Genomic DNA, 22,285 nt, shown 5'->3' with positions numbered 1-22,285 from the left:
GAAAACCCAGCTTCCAGGTAGAATTCCTTTTGTGGATCAGGGTAAGCAAGACATGGAGCTGTGCATAAATGTCTTTTTAGTTCTTTCATGGCGTGTTCTTGAGCCTTCGACCAGACGAAAGGGCAGTCTTTTTTTAGCAGAGCTGTCAGAGGTCTGGCAATGTCTGAGTAGTTTTCGATGAACTGTCGAGAGTAATTGCATACCCCTAGAAAACTCTGCAGCTCAGAGACGTTATTGGGAGGCTTGATGTTTTGAATGGCATGAATGCGGTTTGACTGAGGTTCAATGCCTTGGGATCCGATGAGCAGGCCCAAGTAGTTAACCTTAGTTCGGCACCACTGTCCTTTGTGGAGGGCGATCTTGGCTCCGGCGGTGGACAATTGGTTCAAAACATAGTCTATTTCTTTCAGGTGGTCGGCCACCGTTGTGCTCTTCATGAGAACATCATCTACATAGATCAGGTTACCTCTCATTCTAGCGTCTGGGCAGGCTTTGTTCAGAAAGATGTTGAATTCAGCTGGTCAGTTGGCGTAGCCGAACGGACACCTGTTGAAGGTGAACTGTCGGTTGCCAAATGTGAATGCCAACTTGTGTTGATCTTCCGGGTGCACCGGAATGGTCCAGAATCCAGAGGCCACATCAAGTGTAGAGAAGATTGTGGCTCCTCTGATTCGGGGTATTTCTTGGTCTAGCTGGGTCATGGGCCATCGTGACAATGGCACCTGTTGATTCAGTTTCCTGTAGTCAATGGTGGGTCGCCATTTGCCGTTAGGTTTGAGGACGGGCCAGATGGGGGCTGAGTAGGTGCTGTTGCATGGACGGATGACACCCTTCTCAAGCATAGATTCAATAATCTCCTGCACTGGTTCGTGTGAGATAATGGGAATCTTGTACTGTTTGACACAAATGGGAGGAGCATCAGGGTGCGTAGGGATGCGCACCGTGTGGAGGTTGGTGAGACCACAGTCTAAAGAGTCTTTGGCAAAGGATTCTTTGAACTTATACAGAACTCGTCTGAGTCCTTGACGGTCCGTATCGCTCTGAAGTGCATTAGCGTCTTGTAGAATTTGCTGCACTTGAGATTCAAAACCTGGGTAAGGCTCCTCCGTCGGTGTGTCATCAGTCGGTTTGGTATTGAGAGGTGTAGTAGGTTCATTAGCCTCACCGACGTTTTGGTGGGAGACTGTGTATATTGTGAGGTGTTGGTCCTCGGTCAGCTCCGTTCTGCACACCTGGTCTTTGGACACCGACATGACAGATGTGATGGCGATGAGTTTGAAGGGTGCAGTGAACAATGTGGTGTCTGTACTCCCTTCAAGTATCAGTGCAGGTGGAATGGGCCCAATGACGGGTAGTACAAGTTCAAAGTCATGAAAGTCATGGCTAACTAGCCATCCCAGCCGGTAGGCCTTGGGAATGTTGATGTTAGTTGCCGTGCAGTTGTTGAACAGGATGTATACTACACGAGATTACACTTCAGTGAGGGGTGTGGCTTCCAGTGTGAGTCCGAATTCCACACATTCAGGTGAGGGTTGGAAGAAACCCAGCGTGTGGTTTAAGGTTTGACCCCATCGCATGTTGAGCCGAATAGCGACCCCTTTGGTGTAAGCTGGTACCACCGTTTCCTGTTCGTTGACTAAGATGCAGACTTCTGGAATGGTCTGCCCTGACATGAGGTTGTCATGGTTGATGGAAACGTGTGGCTGCAAAGTCAATGGGGCCCATACAACTTCATTAAAAATGTCCACTTGAGCCTTGAGGCGAATCAAGAGGTCTGCTCCAATGTAAACATCGTGGGGCAGGTCCGGGAGGACCAGGAAATAATGAGTCAGGCATCGGTAATTCCATTTCACGTGCAAAGCGCAGATTCCTCTGGCAGACACCATAGAGGATGGGTGTGAGTTCAAAGGGAAACGTGTGCGCTTGCTGGTATAAGGGAGGTCAGGTGTCTTCTCAATGATTGCATTGTATAGTGAGAGACTAATGGCTGAGTTGTCTGCCCATATGGCCAGAATACTGTCCGCTGTAGTTATATCATGCAGCTGCAGTTCGGTCTTGACCTTGGGGCAGTAGGTATCAAAGTCTTTGGTGGCCTTGAAGGTGCAGAGGATTGAGCTTGAGCCTTGGTTCGTTGTTGAGGCTGGGTACCCATGGCTGGCTGCTGGGGTTCCCGTGACCTCTGTGACCTGATAGTCTGGCTCGGTGGGAATTCCCGTGACCTCTGTGACCTGACAGTCTGGCACCGTGGAAATTCCTGTGACCTCTGTGACCTGACAGTCTGGTACCAGCGACCTGTGTGGCTGGAGGGGAAGAGGTTCTCGCACTTGAGCCCAGACTTTGAGCTGTTTGAAGTCTAGTAAAGGCTCAAAGCGATCTAGCAGGTCTTTCCCGATGAGAAATGAATAATTGTTCATTGGTGAGACATAAATAGGATGTACTAGACTCATAGGACCGATCGTCAGGTGGATGGGAGCTACATTTCTGAGCTGGATGTCATTTTGGCTGTATGACTGCACATTCAGTTCGCAAGTGTGGAAATTAAGAGTTCGATTCTGTCTCTGAGCTTCAAATTTGAGCTTATCAAATAGTTGAGCCGAAATCAACGTGAGGTCTGAGCCCGTGTCCACAAGGGCTTCGAGTCTCATTTCCTTTTCTAAAGTGATGGTTAGGTAGAGTTTCCGAGCCACTCCCTTCTCGATTAGTGACTAGCAACAGCTAGTTCATTAGTTAGTGGTTGAAAAACAGTGTTCGGTGTGCTTGGTTCCGTTGCGGAGACGTGGGGAGTGGTGTTGGTTTCAAGCATAAGGTTTAGTCATGCGGTGTCTGGTTTATCCTTCTTGTCTTCCTTGTGAGGTTTCTTTTGAAGGAACTCTCTCAGTATACTCAGAAGTTCTGCAGCTTCGGACATGGCTGCACTTTCCTTGTTAGATGTGGGTTCAACCTTGAGTTTCCAAGCATCACGTCGAGAGTGTTCCCCCTCCCGGCTTCCTGGGCTTGGTGTTCTGGAGGCTGGAGGTCGGCTATTTCTGGGTCGCCGGCCGGCTTCCCAGGTGGCCCCCCCCTTTTGGTTGTGGGAGGGGCGAGGCCGGTCCCAGGATACTCCAGAGCGGTCGTTCTGGTGCCTCGGACAGGCACCACCACCGCGACCGCGCTGCCCTCTGCTGGCATGGAACGGTCTTGACTCTCGGTTGCTGGGTCTATAACTGTGGTGCTGTTGGGCGCCCTCTAGTGTCAACTCTGAAGAGGACTCAGAGACAGGGCAAATAGTTGGGTGTTTTACAGTCTTTTCTGACACAGTCTTTTGTTTGGTGTAAGCCTTATGTGCTAAATCACGTAACTGTTGCGTTGACATGCTACGCGGGCACGCTAACACTCCCAAATGGTGGCTGACAGTAGGATGGAGGTTTCGAAGAAACAAAGTTCGGAAGTTAACGTCTTCCTCCATGCTTGGTTCATTTCTTGCTCCGAAGTAGGCACGTCGCAGTCGGTTATAGAAGTTTGGTGGGGTTTCAAGTCGACCTTGCTTGAGGTCCATTGCGGTTACTAGCCCTTGGTCTGATTCTGGATCAGAGAATTCACGCACCAAAGCTTTTCGCAGTTGCTGGTAGTCTGTTTTGACAGTCTCTGGTTGACGGTCTAAGAAACTGCGTACCTCACGACTGGATGTAATTCTGAGCAGGTACAGCTTGTCCCAAGTGGTTACGTTGGTGACAGTTTGTAAGTGAAAGTCTATATCTTGTAAGTAAGCGTGAATGTCGTGGCCTCCTGCAGGATCTGGGTTGAACGTAGGGATGTTTCTAGTCAGCTTGTCCAGTTCTTTGGGAGTTATGTGTCCGTGTCCGGTGACCCGGACTTTCTGGAAGGGTTTTCCCTCCCCTACTGCTGACAGGGGTTCGTGGAGGCTGGCTGGTGACATTTTGAGAAGCAGGCTTTCATCCCCTTTTTCAGCTCGAAGTTCTTGGCTGAAAGGCTGGGGTTCACTGGCCAGGGGAAACTCTGTGGTGTGTGTTTCCTCTTTCTGTTCACTTTGCAGTTTATAAGAATGTTTCAGTTCTCTGTGAACCATGTCAAGTTCATCTATTAGAAAGTCTTTACGCTGCGTAAGGTCATGGATTTCAGCTCGGGCCATTTTCAGGTGATTTTCATAGGCCTTAGCTTTAGCATCTCTTTCTTTCAGTTCGATTTCAGCCCTTTCAAGGAGGGCTTCACCTTGTCGGAGCTTTGCCTTGAGTCCCTCTCGGGCTTCTCTCTCCAAATGTTCTCTTTTGTCTGTGTCCAGACGAAGATTCTCCAGGGCATTTTGAAGTCTTTCCACTTCTTTCTGTAGCTCTGGATCTGTGGCGTTCTCTTTCTCGTGATGGTCTTGGGTCTCGAGAAGCAGCTGATCTAGACGACTCTGGGTGTGGGCCTGATGCTTTAGGGCGTCCTCTGCTTGAAGTCTTAGAGCCGTGGCTTCCTGCTCCAGCTCGTGGTTGCTCTTTTCGCTGATCCGTGCCTGGGCGATGAGGAGGTGAGCCAAGGTCCCTGTGATCCTGGCGAGTTCTTTGTGCGTGTAACTCTGCGTCGGATTGTTTGCCATCAGCTGGTCCATCTCAGTGTCCAGTTGTCTCTGGCTCAAGTGCTGCAGGTCACAGGTGTCCTTGGGCAGGAAGGAGGTCGTCATCGTCTCCAGCCATGTCGTTAGCTGATCCCAAGGGACTGCAGGATTGGATGACCGCGACATCCTGGCTCACTGTGGACGAGAGAAGCACAGCACACACACAAAGAGGCCAATGCAAGTTTGTTCTCAGGTTAACGAGCTATCGTACGGGCTATGCCGTCTATACGAATTTCGGCTAACTGATGCAGACAGTTAGGCGGGTCCAATTAAGGGTCGGCCCAAAATAGAGACTTGACAGGGGGTAGCCTCGTGGGTCACCTGGTGACACCGGCTGCTCGGTTGTCGCTCTACTACTTAGCTCTCCTTGGGGTCTCTCGGTGAACTGTAAGAAACAAAATCACAACAGCATGCAAAAAGGTGAAGATGGGAAAGAGCACAGTGAAAACAAAACACCAAATAGATTGGTCTGCAATGAAATGGACTGAATAAGAACGCTGGAAGTGTTAGGTAAAGAATAAAAGGGACTAAGCCTACTACTTTTCGCAAGAGTTTCTGCTAGGGCCTACAGCACGTGTGGCTATGGGAATAAGAGACCTAGGAAAAGGGTGTGGCTTAGAGAGGAAAATGGACCAAACACTTAACATATATATCTGGGGGAATATCTAATATTCTGTGCCTTATAATAAATGGATAGGTTTTATCAAATTTGGTTCACCTGGTGGAAACCAGCGGCACGGTCAGCCTCCCTAGCGCTCCCATACACTCAACCGCAGTGTCCCTGGCCCTCCGTTACTCTGGCGCTGCGCCCTCTCAAACAGCTTGGGACTTTTAACACAACCGGGCAACACCAAGATGTCAACCGCCAGACAGCACTACAAAATTGGGCTGTTCCCCAGAACCCTCTCTTAAAAAGAGAGTGGCCCCGATTTAGGCCCAGGTTTAGGTACTAGTCCCAGAGATTACGTCGTGTGTCGGCTGGACTGATTGACTACCGTTGGAGTGCCAAATTGCTGATGTCTTCCACTGCGTGCCGCAACGGACAGAGATAAGAGGAACCGAGTTTCACTCACAGCCAGTGTTGGTAACGCCAGTCGGCCCCCTTGCTCACTGGAAACCTGGGATGACTGTCCAATCACCAAGGGAGTTCTACAAATCAAATACACAAAGGATGAACAAAGGAAACTTAAACTGAATTAAGGTTTGTTTTGTTTAATCATCAACTGAGTAAATATATATATGTAGAAATGAGAGGTAACAGCTTTACCTAATAATGATAAAACAACGAAAAGGAATTATGATGATGGTAATTATCAAAATAACCTAAGCCAAAAGAGAGAAGGAAAAGACAGGAATGAAACACGGGAGAAGTGTAGCTGGTTTTGACCACAAAGAGGGCATACTCCCTCTCTGTGCTTAACCTGGTGAGCAGAAAACTTAATTCAAATTAAAAATTCAAAACTGGTTTAAATTGAAATTTAAAATAAGCATGTAAGAAGAATTAAAATGAAAATCTGAATAATATCCTATAATAACCAATGGTAACAGTAAGGTATCATTAATAATTATGAAATTAATCAAACAGGGTAAAAGTAGACATATGCAATTCAGAACAGAATGGAAAAGAGAGATATCAGAGAGCTGCAGGCTGTGATCTGACTTAACAGGTGACTGCCACTAGATGGCTTACTTCCTTCTAAGTGGGTTAATCAGTGGTTGGCCTGAGACACTTAATTTTCACTATTAAACAATTAAATTCTAATTCAAATCATGTTTGAACCAAATTCAAAGTAAATGTGAACACGAGCAAAGCTGTAAATGCAAATAATTATTGAGAATTTAGACAGCTAATTCAATAAATCGCAGGGAAATAGAGATTAGTAATTAGAGCGCCTTATCTGAAACGGCCACGAGATGGCACTCATGCAAGCTGGAATCAGAAGACAGGGCAACTTGACACTTCTAAACAAAGGACCCCCCCTCTGGTGTTTAGTCAGCGGAATTACAGCCAATTTCAATATTACTTAGAATCTGATCGTTTGTCAGGCTGATTTTCTGCATCAAAAATCTCAAATAACAAACAGACAAAGGTTTTATGACCATTGAGGTGCTATATTAAACAGCGCGTGAGACAGGAACCTTTCACTGACAAACACACGACTGTTAACAAAAGGTTTTGTCCATCTGTTGACTCCCATAAACATTTAACCAAATAGCACTTATGATTTAAATGTTTTAGGTTTACAATCGGGTAGCAAAGCCAATTTTAGACCAGGAGTTTTTATCGTTTATTTTTGAATATCACTGTGGTTCACCACGAATTCAATAACGATATTTAATAAACAAGGCCTTTTTAACTGAATCAGAGGAACATCGCTCATGTTCAGATTTAATTATTCATATTAATTAATGTTCTCACTGCAGAGAGATCTTGGTCTTTCTTAACAGGAGACTTTTAACATTATACTGCAGTTTAACTTTATTAAAATAACAGTGACTATAGGTATTTCTAGAGACTGTTAATGTGCTGAACTTCTGGCTTTGTGCCGAATGAGTTCGCTCGCAGCGCGACTTAACTCACAATTAAAAAATGCGCATACATAATATTAACATCCAAAAATAGGCATGAATATGACAATGAATATTGCTCACAAAAACAAAGTTTGAACGCTGCCCGCATCCTCCACCATAAAATATGTAGCAACAATCACTTTCTGGGGAATAATTAACTCAAATGAAGTGAATATTCATGAGTCTATGAATATGTGCTTATTGCTTACAAATATTAAATTACCCAAAGAGGTAATATTTAATCATTTGAAGGTAACCTTTACTAGAATTAATTTAAGTTAATCTAGACAATCTGTTCGTCCCGCGAACTGGAAGCTGGACTCCCTTATCAAAATTCAATAAAAATACCCTTCTTACAAACTCCAAGAAATATTAATCTTCTGATCAGGAAAAACAATATTTTCTGTGTCTGTACTATTTAGATTACTAAAATCAATCTATAGAAAACAAAGCTTGTAGCTTAGATCACACGATTCAGGGACTTCGATCTCGATGAGCAATAAAACAGTTCAATTCAAGCAAATTATGGTATTTAATAAAAACAGACTAAAGAGTACATAACTACACTTCACACGGAGTAAATATGAGTATATAGCAAAACAAACAGTACAATTTAAACAAGATAAACGAACAGGAATAGTAATGAGAAATGAGAGAGAGAAAGTGGAGAGAGAGAGAGAGAGTGTAGACAAATCTCAGCGCGACACTATTCAAACAGTTAACTTTTCAAGAGACCCCAAGTCATTAAATAATTTCACAAACATGGAATAGTCTGGACAACCTTAAACAGCAATTTGAAGTTGCGATATAAGAAAGTACTTGCTTTGATCTGGCTCTTGTGTGTAGCTGATTGTGTAGCAAATTGTCCGTTGGTGCGGCTTCAGTGTCGTTCTTTCCAGAGCAGATGATGCGTGAGCTCGATGGTTAACGCGAAGGTAAACTTTGCCAAAAGATGATTAGACTTAAGTTCGTTTGGCTCGTGAAGACAATTGAACAAAGTCAAATATCAGAAGACAACGAAGAAAACTAAAATGAAACGAAAAGTAAAGAAGAACAAACGGAGAAACTTCTTGAAGTCCGGTTGCGAAGCTGAGAACCCCCTCTTTCTCTGGCGGAATGCCAAGAACACAGGCTTCCCTTTGTTTTTATGTAAAAGTAGGTTTACACCTATTTTTCCGTATGAACCAATGAAGTGTAAGAAACTGAGGCGGGAAAAATCTTCGTTTGCTGATTTCCGCCCACTGGTCTAATTTATGGCGATGACAAAATTAAACATTTTTCCTAAGCAAGATTGTTCCTCTGAAACAATGCATCTTTTTGTAATTTGCTGTCAAGATTCGTTACAGTCATGTTTTTACGATTATCCAGACACCAAAAACTATGATTTTGCAAATCACATATACAGAGATACAGAGTTTTTCCTAACTACATGCATATAAAGTTTGATTAAACACACAGTAACATTTATATATTCCACTATGCCACATACATACATTTGAGCACAAAAAGGGAGACATTAAAATACATTTAGAGGTAGTTTTATGGAAAACAGGCCCATGGCTGGCCAAAATGCTCGTGCCTGTTACTGAATGTGTGTGTGTCCGTTCTGTGGAATGTGTGGTCGTGCCGTGAGTGAAAAGGGCGGGTGTTTGTCTTTCGTTTGAAGTTCGATCTTGTATCTTCTGGATAGTCTCAAAGGCATTATAATTCTCATCCACGCCAGGATGTTGCCGTCATGGTGGCGCCCGGGTGGTGAGTTATGTTGGAAGATGTCGTAAAACGAAAGTCCGTTGTATTTTCTTTAACTCACATTCTGGTCTTTGAGTGCAGAAGGTGTTAGAGAGTCAGGATTCATTAATATGGACCAGATGGTTGAATACCATCTGCTCATTGGGGTTACAGGGCCCAATGTGTGAATTTGGATATATAAACTTGCATTTGCGAGGAAAAAAAGTCAGAATTGTGAGATTAAATAAATGTTATGTAAAAATGTTAATAGTTAGGTTTGTAGGGCTAATACAATACATCATTGAACAGCAAATGTGAATATTATGTAGACCTATTGTTTAAATCAAATGTATGCTTTAAAAGTAGAGTAATCATAGCAGTTTTCATCCAAAATATGTCAATTTAAATGTCAGCTTTTAGCTTCAAATGGCGTCTTTGACGACAGTATTCTATAAAAATGATTTGCATTCCGATCTTGACATCAAAAGGCACAAAATATATATATTTCTCTTATTCCATGGATTTCACCTATTTACCTCAACTTGTTCCCAGTGTTTTTCTGCAACCACTATGTGCACGCAGGTGCAAGTGACGTAACTGTGACATCAACTCTGAATTGGTCTATTGCAGTGTTGCCAAGTCCACTTATTATAAGCGACTTTGTGCTTGTTTTTCTGTAAAGTCGCTTACAAATATTGGTAATCGCGGGTCACGTTTGTTTGGGCTTGTTTCTTAAGTGTGCTTGCTTATTTGGGCTTGATCCCAGCTCCATAATAAGTTGTCAAGCAGATCTTTTCTATATGTTATTTGAGGTCCAAATGAAATCAAAATTGACCATATTTGTTTTGTTTACCTAAATTGATTGTTTTGTGGTGAACAATTCATCCATTCAAGTCAATCCACACATAAATTTTTTTTTGGCTTCGTAATATGTAATCAAAATCTGAAAATGCCCCTCCCCTCTGCATTGGAGGACCTTCCCTGATGACTAGTAATTGGTGAAATTGTGGAGGACATTTTGACACTCAAGTTGATGACAGTTCATACGGTACAGATTTCCTTTTACTCAGAAGCCAATTTTTGTTTTGGACAGGTTAAATGTGTTTGTGGCCTTGACGAACAGCATCATCAGTAATGATGTCTTTGCCAATCTAATGTCGCGTTTCCACCGAAATTACTCGGAACAATTGTACCAGGAACCTTTTTTCCCCAGGAACTAAACCCCGCACTATAAGGCGCACTTAAAAGCCCTTAATTTTCTCAAAAAAACATCAGTGCGCCTTATAATCCGGAGTGCCTTAACATGGATCAAGGCGCTCTGTCAAAATGTTGACATTCCCTTTAGCACAGCTCCATCTAGTGGATGCATAACGCAAACCCAGTCAAACGTTTGACTGCAGTATCTTCTATTCTATGCGCTTTATAATCCGATGCGCCCTATATATGAAAATAGTTCTAAAATAGGCCATTCATTGAAGGTGCGCCTTATAATCCGGTGCGCCTTATAGTGCGGAAAATACGGTAAATATTATATCAATTGCCTCTTTTTATCTCTTTGATCCAAAGAAAACGCACCAATATTTTCAGAGTCACTTTAACGCGAAACAGGAAACTCATGAATAATCAAGTATGCTCCTCCCAGTGACACCAAATATCTCAGAAACCGAAAATTTCAGAACACCGACCACTTCACTTAGATTGGCGAAGGCATCATTACTGATGATGCTGTTCGTCAAGGCCACAAACACATTTAACCTGTCCAAAACCAAATGGCTTATGAGTAAAAGGAAATACCGTATGAACTGTCATCAACTTGCTGCGCGAGTGTCAAAATGTCCTCCACAATTTCACCAATTACTTCCATTTTTTTACTTCCACAATTGCATTTGCACTTGGATTATGTCACATTTTATGGATCCACAAATTGAAAACGCAAATTCAAGTACAATTTGCAATTCCTTCTGAATAATGTCCGGAATATCACTCCATAGGCCTGGTTGCTTATTTGTCTCGCGAGATCTGGCAACACTGGTCTATTGAGTCACGTTTATCATACAACACTGATAAAAGCATATATACCCCCACTTTATTAGGGCCCGAGCACCGAGGTGCGTTTTGTTTGTTTTCCTATTTCCTATTGTTTTCCTATTGTTTTCCTTAGGATTATTCTTATTAGGGCCCGAGCACCGAGGTGCGAGGACCCTCTTGTATTTGCTTTGTTTATTATTATTAGGGCCCGAGCACCGATGGTGCATCTACGCTAATATTTGTCTGTTTCTCTCTTATTCCGAGGTCACCGTAGCCACCAGATCCAGTCTGTATCCAGATCATAGGGTCACTGCAGTCACCCGGATCCAGTACGTATCCAGACCAGATGGTGGATCAGCACCTAGAAAGGACCTCTACTGCCCTGAAAGACAGCCGAGACCAGGACAACTAGAGCCCCAGATACAGATCCCCTGTAAAGACCTTGTCTCAGGACCACCAGGACAAGACCACAGGAAACAGATGATCATCTACATCTACAGCGATATCGTTGACTTGATTGCAAATAAATGCACAGACACTATTTAACTGAACAGAGATGACATCACTGAATTCAATGATTAACTGCCTTTAACTATCATTTTGCATTATTGACACACTGTTTTCCTAATGAATGTTGTTCAGTTGCTTTGACGCAATGTATTTTGTTTAAAGCGCTATATAAATAAAGGTGACTTGACTTGTATCAGCTTTGTTTATTAGGGCCCGAGCACCGATGGTGTGAGGACCCTATTGTATCTGCTCCGTTTATTAGGGGCCAAGCACTGAAGGTGCATAGGCACCTATTGTAATTGTTGGCATTATTCTTCTTCTTTTTCTTCTTCCGTTTCTTCTGCCGCAAGTCTATGGCAGCCCATAGAACTGATTGCGGGAAAGTTGTATAATTTGGCACACTGATAGAGGACAGTCCCAACATTAACTATAGCAAATTTTAAGTCTCTAACTACAACTCTCTAGCGCCACCACTTGTCCAAAGTTTCAATATTTTTATGCTAATAACTTTTGAACCATAAGCCAGAAAATTCAAATTCTTTTTTTCCTCTGAATCCTTGGCTCATGTCAAGTCGAATGAACCCCAAAATTCTATTTTTCTATTTAAAATTTTTCGAAAAACCTACTTTTTCGAACTCGTCCTAGACGGTTAGTCCGATTTTCACGAAAATTGGCTCAGATCATCTTCAGACCATGCTGGCAAAAAGTTATGGAATTCAAGTTGATTTGTCCAACCGTTGTTGAATGACACGTGAACAAATTTGACGAAAAGCACGCAAAAATGCTTGTAAGGCTATATCTCGGTTCGGCATATTGAGACCAAACTACGTGTATATTATAACAACCATGACCTGAGACTACCTGCAGTGTTTTGACACAGCGCCACCTAGTGGTCAGGAGATATGAAAAATGCATATTTTGGCTTATAACTTCTGAATGTTTTGGCCAAAAATCACAAAACTGGCACAGAATTTGGCACAGAAGATACTGATTTCAGATCAAACTGGGAAGCTTTTTTGAATAAATGCTCATTAGATCTGATCCTGCTAATCATTGAACATAGTAAGAAAAAAAAAGAAGTGGTGCAAGAAGACATCAATGAGATAAAAGTACAAATCTCTGGCATGAGTAATGATGACATCAAATTGCCATTTGAAAACAAATTGAAACAGGACCTTGAGAAGCTTACAGATTGGGCCAGACAACAAAAGGTCAAGAAATTTAAGAGAGATGAAAACGACTATAAAAATGACAGCTTGTACAAGTGGACTAGACCTAATTACAGAGATAGACAAAGACAGAGATCTGTGTCTTTCAATTTTACTACAAGCGATGAAGAATCTACTTTGTTTTCTAATAGGTCTTCACCAGCTGCTTCTACCACGTCTGATTTTTTGGACGAAAGACCCAAACATATAAAACCCAACATAAAAAGAAGAAAACAAGGAGAGGCAGAAAACAGTCAAGGACAAAGACAACAAGTGAGACAACAACCATGGATTCTCAGGGACCAGAACAAGAGCAGACGGTAATTAACCTATCTAATAAATCTCTTACCCCTGACCATGTGAGTGTGTTGTCGAAAGGACTCTCTTTTTCTCCAACTTACCATACTAATGAGTTTATCAGAGTGACCTGCTGATAAAGGAGGAGCAGTTGTAATAATGGATAGAGATAAATATGTTGAAGAAGCCTTACGACAACTTAACCATCAAGACTACTATCAACGGCTGCGGTCCAATCCGATGGACAACATAAGATATGAAGTAAAAGTTTTGTTGCTCACGGCGAGGGATACTGGGTGGATTTCAGGAGCAACAGGAGCCTGATTTCCTCCTATGTCAACATCCTAGAATACCCACCTTCAGTATGCTCCCAAAGATCCACAAGTCTCTCGAATCTCCTCCAGGCAGGCCCATCATATCGTCCAATGGTTGCCAAGAGCCAGCTTCGCACAACTTCCTATATACAGGATACTACTCATGTGTTGAAGGTCTTAAGCGATATGAGAATTCCAGACAACTTTTTCTTAGTCACATTGGATGTGGAATCTCTTTATACAAACATTGCTCATAATGATGGACTAAAAGCTTTACAACATGTTCTAACGAATAGACCTATAGACTCTTTGCCTCCCTCCGAGTTTATCATTCAGCTCACCGAATGGACACTTAAAAATAATGTTTTCCTTTTCCAAGACCTATTGTATATTCAGCTTCGGGGCACTGCGATGGGTGCATGTTTTGCCCCCAACTATGCTAACCTTTTTTTAGGTTTGTGGGAGAAGGATTATGTCTATTTAAACAGATATAGTGACAAGATAAAATGGTGGGGGAGGTATATCTAGACCAGAGCTATTCCAGAAGAAGACAAAACGATCCTGTTTACAGAATCAGGCCTATTTTGTGACAGAATATAGCTCTTTAGCCAATCCCATAAAAAGGATTATAGACTCAAATTGGAATCTTAAGAGTGATCCTGTTCTTAGAGAAGTGTTTTCTGCATCTCCAAAAATTTGTTTCAAGAGGGCTCCAAATCTACGAGATAGGCTAGTATGTAGTCATCTTCCTGCTATAAAACAGACCACTTGGCTTAACAGACAATTAAAAGGTACTTACAAATGTGGGTCTTGTAACCATTGTTCTAATATTAAAGAATGCAAAGAATTCTGAAATTTCAAGACAGATAAGAGGTACAACATAAAGACATTCATTAATTGCAACACCACTTTTGTGGTATACAGGTTATCATGCAAATGTGGATGCTTTTATGTAGGTCGGACCAAGAGACGTCTCAAAGACAGAGTATCGGAGCTTAAAAATGCCATTAGAAAAGCTAATTTAGATTACCCTATGGCAAAACATTTTCAAAATGTGCACAATAGTAATCCAGAAGGCCTAATGGTTAAGGGTTTAGAAACGATCAAAAAGAGCATTCGGGGTGGTGACCGTTTAAAATTACTTCTACAGAGAGAAACAATCTATATATATGAGTTACAGGCCACAGTATACCCTGGTTTGAATGAAGAAATAGATTTCAGTCCCTTTTTGTGATATGCCCTTTGTTGCTATGTAACCTCCTAGTGGACCTTCTTTGTACGTGCATGTAATTTGTCATTCAGGTGTTTCTAATCAGGATCTATAAAAGAGTAAATTGTTTGATTGGAAAACATACCCTGAAGAAGGCTGTTTGTGCCGCTACGTGTGGGTTGTTTTTGCCCAATGTCTTTTATTTTCTAACATAAAACAGCCAGTCCAATAAAGGCTTTTTATAATTTTCTAAAGAAGAGTGCCTTGGATTTCCTTCTACTACATTTTTACTGAATTCCCGACCCCAAAGAGCACCTTCAACAAAACCCTTTTTTTTTAATTCCTTGAGCACCCTGGACCCCTTTTTTCTTTCTCACAAAACTGGTCTCTTTAGATTCAGTGTGTCATGTCAAGTCGAATGATATCCAATTTTCCCGTGTCAGCCATTTTAGGCGTCGGCCATTTTGTTTTAAAATGCTGTATTTTTTTTTTTAATGCAGCATCGTATCGTTATGAAAATAATTACAAAAATATTCGGATCCATGCCCTGAAGGTACTCAAAACGTTTGGTGGCAGCGCCACCTTGTGGTCAAGAGTTATAATGAAATATCACAAAAATGTTAATAAACTTTTAATAAATTAGACTATTGAAATGAAAATGGTCTCACTATATTCTGTCGGTCATGCTGAGAGCATCGATACCAATTATGCGAAAATTGGCCATACTTCCTGTCCGCCATTTTGATTAATTTACATTTATTCATTTAGCAGACGCTTTTATCCAAAGCGACTTACAGATGAGGACAGTGGAAGCAATCAAAAACAACAAAAAGAGCAATGATATATAAGTGCTATAACAAGTCTCAGTTAGGTTAACACAGTACACGTAGCATGGGATTTTAAATAATATAATAAATAAAAAGAAAAACAGATGGAATAAAAAAAAGAATAGAGCAAGCTAGTGTTAGAGATCTTACACACACACACACACACATACAATTGCATAATAAATTAAAAGAAAATAGAATACAAATAGATTAGAAAGGTAGTTCGATTTTTTTAAGAATAGAACTAGAATAGTGAGTGTTAAAGTCAGAGGGTCAAATAAACATGGAAGAGATATGTTTTAAGCCGATTCTTGAAGATGGCTAAGGACTCAGCTGCCCGGATTGAGTTGGGGAGGTCATTCCACCAGGAGGGAACATTTAATTTAAAAGTCCGTAAAAGTGACTTTGTGCTTCTTTGGGATGGCACAATCAAGCGACGTTCACTTGCAGAACGCAAGCTTCTGGAGGGCACATAAGTCTGAAGTAACAAATTTAGGTAAATGGGTGCAGAGCCAGTGGTAGTTTTGTAGGCAAACATCAATGCCTTGAATTTTATGCGAGCAGATATTGGAAGCCAGTGCAAATTGAGGTGTGACGTGTATTATTTTTGGCTCATTAAAAATTAATCTTGCTGCCGCGTTCTGAATTAATTGTAAAGGTTTGATAGAATTGGCTGGAAGACCTGCCAAGAGGGCATTGCAATAGTCCAGCCTGGACAGAACAAGAGCTTGAACAAGGAGTTGTGCAGCATGTTCCGAAAGAGAGGGCTTGATCTTCTTGATGTTGAATAAAGCAAATCTGCAGGATCGGACAGTTTTAGCAATGTGGTCTGAGAAAGTCAGCTGATAATCAAACATAACTCCAAGGCTTCTAGCTGTTTTTGAAGGAGTTATGGTTGATGTGCCTAACTTGATGTTGAAATTTTGATGAAACAATGGGTTTGCTGAAATCATAAGCAGTTCTGTCTTGGCAAGGTTGAGTTGAAGGTGATGGTCCATCACCCAGGAAGAAATGTCTGTTAGACAAGCTGAGATGTGAATTGCTACCGTGGGATCATCAGGATGGAATGAGAGGTAGAGTTGAGTGTCATCAGCATAGCAGTGGTATGAAAAGTCATGTTTCTGAATGACAGAACCTAATGATGCCATGTAGACAGAGAAGAGAAGTGGTCCAAGAACTGAGCCCTGAGGCACTCCAGTTGTTACATGTTGTGACTTGGACACCTCACCTCTCCAAGATACTTTGAAGGACCTATTTGATAGGTAAGAATCAAACCATTGAAGTGTGGTTCCTGAGATGCCTTTTGCCAGTAGGGTTGATAGGAGGATCTGGTGGTTAACTGTGTCAAAAGCAGTGGACAGATCAAGCAGGATAAGTACTGAAGATTTGCATTCTGCTCTTGCCAGTCTTAGAGCTTCAACAACTGAGAGCAAGGCCGTCTCAGTTGAATGTCCACTTCTGAAGCCAGATTGGTTGCTGTCAAGGAAGTTGTTGTGTGTGAGAAATGTAGAGACTTGGTTGAACACAGCTCATTCAAGTGTTTTTGCAATGAAAGGAAGAAGGGAAACTGGTCTGTAGTTCTCTAAAAGAGATGGGTTGAGGTTGGGTTTCTTAAGTAGTGGAGTTATACGTGCCTTTCGAAATGATGAGGGAAAAACACCAGTGTGGAGGGATGTGTTGATGATGTGAGTGAGTGCAGGTACAACTGCAGGAGAAATGGTTTGAAGGAGATGAGATGGAATAGGATCAAACGGGCAAGTAGTAGGGTGATTAGAAAAGATGAGTTTTGAGACTTCTGCCTCAGAGAGTGAAGAGAATGATGTAAATGAGTGTAAGTTTGCTGGTGATATGAGCTTGACTGATTGTGGTGTGGAAAATTGTGCACTAATGTGTTTAATTTTATTAATGAAAAACGTTGCAAAGTCGCCAGCTATTAGAGATGAAGCAGGCAGGGGAGGACAAAGAAGTGAGGAAAATGTTTTAAAAAGCATGCGAGAGTTAGATGATTTGTTAATTTTGTTATGGTAGTATATCATTTTAGCAGTGGAGACATTAGCAGAGAAAGAAGATAGGAGTGACTGATAAACATTAAGGTCAGTAGTATTTTTGGACTTGCACCACACCCTTTCAGCAGCTCTAAGCTTAGAATTAGATTAATTAGATTAATGTTGAAAACCTACTTTTTCGAACTCCTCCTAGAGACTGTTAGTCCGATTTTCACCAAATTTGACGTGGATCATCTTCAGACCATGATTGCAAAAAGTTATGGATTTCGTGTCGATATACGAAACGGTTCTCATTTAGCGCATCAACAAATTTTCTGGAAGTGTGCCAAAATGCATTTGAGGCTGTACCTCTGCAACGCTTTGACATATTTGCACCAATCTTTGTATGTGTCATCGACATCTCACACTGACCATGCCACATAAATTTGGTAACAGTGCCACCTATTGGTCAAGAGTAATAAACCATTCATTAACCATGAATAATTACACTTTTATAAATGCTAATAACTTTTTAATGCATTAGCCTATTGGAATGAAACTGATCTCAAAATATTCCCGGCTTATGCCGACAACATATATACCAAATATGCCAGAGTAAGCTGAACTTCCGGTCCGCCATTTTGATTTATGTTGAAAACAAACTTTTTCGAACTCCTCATCCAACCGTTGGTCCGATTTTCATCCAAATTCACATCAGATGATCTTCAGACTGTGCTGACACAAAGTTATGGATTTTGTGTCGATAGACAAAACCGTTTTTGCATACCACAGTGACGAATTTGAGGCACAATGCCAAAATGACACTTGAGGCTGTATCTCTTCAATGCATTTGTATATTGACACCAAACGTTTTGTGTGTCATTGACAAGTCACACAGAGTACACCAAATTGATTTGATAACAGTGCCACCTATTGGTCAAACTTGATAAGCCAAATAATCATGCTACTAGAGGTTGTATTTATGTTTTTTTAGCCATTTCAATTACGATAATCCTAAAATTTCTGTTATCGCTCATTAATGCATTTGGTTTGATGCTCCATGCCATACTTAGCTCCTAAATTTGCCATTGGAGTGCTTGGCCCCGTAATTACTGCTTGCAGCTATATTTATTATTAGAGCCCGAGCCAATGGGCGCAGGGCCCTCTTGTTCCCCTAAGGATTATTAGGGCTCAAGCCCGAAGGGGCGAAGAGCCCTATTTTTCCCCTAAGGATTATTCTTATTATTAGGGCTCAAGCCAGAAGGGGCGAAGTGCCCTATTGTTCCCCTAAGGAATATTCTTATTGGCTCGGGCCCTCTTGTTCCCCTAAGGATTATTCTTATTAGGGCTCAAGCCCGAAGGGGCGAAGAGCCCTATTGTTCCCCTAAGGATTATTCTTATTAGGGCTCAAGCCCGAAGGGGCGAAGAGCCCTATTGTTCCCCTAAGGATTATTATTATTAGTGCTCAAGCCTGAAGGGGCGAAGAGCCCTATTGTTCCCCTAAGGATTATTCTTATTAGGGCTCAAACCCGAAGGGGCGAAGAGCCCTATTGTTCCCCTAATGATTATTCTTATTAGGGCTCAAGCCCGAAGGGGCGAAGAGCCCTATTGTTCCCCTAAGGATTATTCTTATTTTTAGGGCTCAAGCCCGAAGGGGCGAAGAGCCCTATTGTTCCCCTAAGGATTATTAGGGCTCAAGCCCGAAGGGGTGAAGAGCCCTATTGTTCCCCTAAGGATTATTCTTATTATTAGGGCTCAAGCCCAAAGGACGAGAGGCCTATTGTTTTTCTTAGGATTATTTTTTATTCTTCTTATTTTTTTTTGCATGTCATAGGCTCCGCCCAACAGGAAGTCAGCTATTTAGAGTTATGTAAAAAGCGCATGCTCTGGAATTTGATATACTTGTCATAGGTTTTTTACCCGATTGCCACCAAACTCGGTCAACATGATCTCAAGACATTGGGGATGAAAAATTGCCAGGGGATTTTTGATATCTCGAACGGTTTACTCGTGGCGAGGCGTTGGAATTATGGCGAGAAATGAGAAACAGGAAGTGTCTAATACCATCCACATACATTTCTTGATTTTAATCAAACTTCATCAGATTATTCGTTGTATGATGTCTATTGCATATATGTGACTATTAGGAGACAAAGTTATAGCGCCACCAACTGGCAGCAGGAAGTGTGTCATTTTCAAAATGCTTTGAATTCAGCATCTTATTTTTACTCTATTTGCTTCAAACTTCATCAGAATAATGTTAAAACACAGCCGATATAAATCTGCTGGGGGGATATTGATATCTAAAAATATTGTTGCTGTTGCAACATGTCAAACTGGAATACTTCTCAGGTGATTTTGAGGCATATAACATGCTTAGAATTTCATCAAACTCAGAACACATATCAGTATTAATGATAACTAGACACTGGCAAAAGTTCATAAGAGGGCGTGGAAGAGGCACCTTTTGTCAAAAGTGGGGGGGTTAGTTTTAGCTACAGACACCAAACTCGGTACATAAATTGTTCTTATCAAGACGGACAACTTTCTAATTCACAGTCATCAGCTACGACCAACAAGAAGTCGGCTATTTTGATTTGAATGTGGATTTCTTTTACATTTAGCTGTGAATTAATGCATACTGCTCAGAGGGAGAGTAACACTATACACACCAAACTTTGTCTACATGATGCAAAAACATTGAGGAACTTAAATTGCGAATGGATTTTGGATAGCTTGAATGGTTTTGCCGTGGTGATTTTTTAAACTGACCGTAAAAAGGGAATCATTAATTGTATTGTATTTTTAAATTCCAAACACGTCAAATAATTTTTTCATACAGATGTAAAAGTCATTCTGAGGAAATATGCATAGTTTCACGACTTTACAACACAGTATGGATAACAGAAATTTAAAAAACTGTCAGACATCTCATCTCACTCTGTCCCTCTGTTTGAGTATATGTGCTTAGACTTCCATTGTCTGAGAGAAATATCGCCCCTACAGGTGCAATTCCCGGACTAAAAAGGGAGGAGACTCTACTTTAGTTTCTCTTTTAAATCGGTTAAAAATACAAATAAATACTTAGATTTAATTCACACTGACAAGATAAACCAACATATTTGATTATTACCGGGTCAGGGCTCATTAATAATTGATGTGTGGTTAGTGATACGTGAGAAATACGAGAGATGAATCTCCGCTCTGACCAAGAGCGTGTGGAATGACGAGCTCAGAAAAACGAGTTTATTCTTGTTTTATAGCTATTAAAAAAAAATATTACAGCGATATCACACAATTCACCAATTAGAACAAACCAAGAGCTAAATTCAGATGTTTTTGAACTGTTTGTGTGAAAATGAAATATTTGCGGCTGCCTATCTGAAATCACTGCCTCCGATCAGCGCGTAGGCCTACAGTGTCGAGCTCAAAACTAACGAATTTATTCTTGTTTAAGAGCTTTTTAAAATAAAATATTACCACAAATGCACACAATACACCCATTATAACACAACAAGAGCTAAATGCAGGTGTTTGTGACCTGTTTAAGTGTGAAAGACTATTTGAAAGCGCGACTGGCAGAATAACATATATCTCTCGAGCTGCAGGATTCTGCCTTTCGTCATACGAACGAACACATCATGGACAAGATTATTTCAAAATACATAATAGCTTGGCGAATATAAACGAAAACAGCCATGTGAACATAAACCGTTGAGAAATAAATCTGAAGTGGATCTACTGGATTTGAATATTAAAGTGACCACATTTACCAGCTGCTTCTGTCTTCAGTTTTAATCTATATATAAAAAAGGAAACTCATTCGTCTTGGCTGCTTTTTTTATGTTTGTACGTATTTATTTATTTATTTATTTTGCTCTAACAAGAATTAATCTATATTTAATTAAATCAAGTACATTTTACATTTGATTTGTCCATTTCTGCATCTAAACGCCTAAAAACCTAAAACATGCTCTATTATACTATTGTTAGCAATTTCTTTATCGTCCAAATTATCTGGTGTACACACTTTTATTTTCATAATAAACTTGTTTGTTAGATTATAGACAGTTACAGTGGTCTATAATAAATATTAATGGGTTTTATTCAAGCTGTTTAGAATGATTGAAGTAGGCTAATTTTTTTTAAATGTAAATCCAAAAAAATTAAATAAATAAATAAAAAACATTGGAAAACATTACCTGTTGTACTTTTTTATACATTTTGTATAATTTCATAGTTTATGCATTATAATTATAAAAACATAAACAAAAACACAACAAAAATAAAATTAGCCACTCACATAGAAATATCTTAGGCCTTATCCTTTTCTGACCGTTTTAGGGATTTTTAAAAATCCTAAAAAACCTTATTTGTGCTGCAAATAATAATTTCAAACTCATTTGATACTGACCTCTGACACCCTGTGACATGACATGTATCTGAATTTTCATAATCTCATGGATGTAACAGTAAATATGTTCAGCTCACAGATCAAGACTAAGTTGTAATGCAAGCAGAACTTTCACAAATGCTTATTAAGTCATTAAAGGATTTTATAACACTGTAAAATAATGTCTAATTTGTTAACATTAGCAAATGCATTGATAACACTTCATAATAACTGCACTCATTAGTAAATAGTCAGTTCATGCTTTATAAAGCCTTGTCCCAATATTAATAGTCAGTAGTAAGCAGTTTATATATACAGCTATAAATAGCTTGTTCTTGGTTTATAAGCACATTTATTAAAAAGGAGAGTAAAGGGTCCGTTATATTCCTATGAAAAATAAAAAAAATAAAAATAAACAAACAACAACACAGATTGATACAGAACTCAGAAATTATATTGTGGATTTATGATAAAATCAGCCTGTAAATGAATTCATACTCCTCCAAGAAGACACAAGTAGTTCACACCAAACTTTTTCAACATTTTGCTAATATACTGAAGATGTTAAATTGCGAATGGGTTTAGGATACCTTAAATGGTGTGGCCATAGCGATTTA

At 40.6% G+C, this 22,285-nt stretch overlaps 1 protein-coding gene across 1 annotated transcript; it reads right to left on the bottom strand.

Moving 5' to 3' along the window:
- Positions 1-2,716: 2,716 nt before the first annotated feature.
- Positions 2,717-4,729, bottom strand: LOC132151323 (uncharacterized). The gene has a single exon (XM_059559428.1). The coding sequence runs from the start codon at positions 4,721-4,723 to the stop codon at positions 2,813-2,815; it is 1,911 nt and encodes a 636-aa protein (XP_059415411.1). The 5' UTR covers positions 4,724-4,729; the 3' UTR covers positions 2,717-2,812.
- Between the last annotated feature and the right edge of the window lie 17,556 nt (positions 4,730-22,285).

This window comes from Carassius carassius, chromosome 10, assembly GCF_963082965.1.
Source record: "Carassius carassius chromosome 10, fCarCar2.1, whole genome shotgun sequence".
NCBI lineage: Eukaryota > Metazoa > Chordata > Actinopteri > Cypriniformes > Cyprinidae > Carassius > Carassius carassius.
This window is presented reverse-complemented; position numbering and strand designations above follow the sequence as displayed.

Bases quoted from the DNA above. Each gene is read 5' to 3' on its own strand.
- LOC132151323 (XM_059559428.1), bottom strand. From the start codon at position 4,723: ATGTCGCGGTCATCCAATCCTGCAGTCCCTTGGGATCAGCTAACGACA.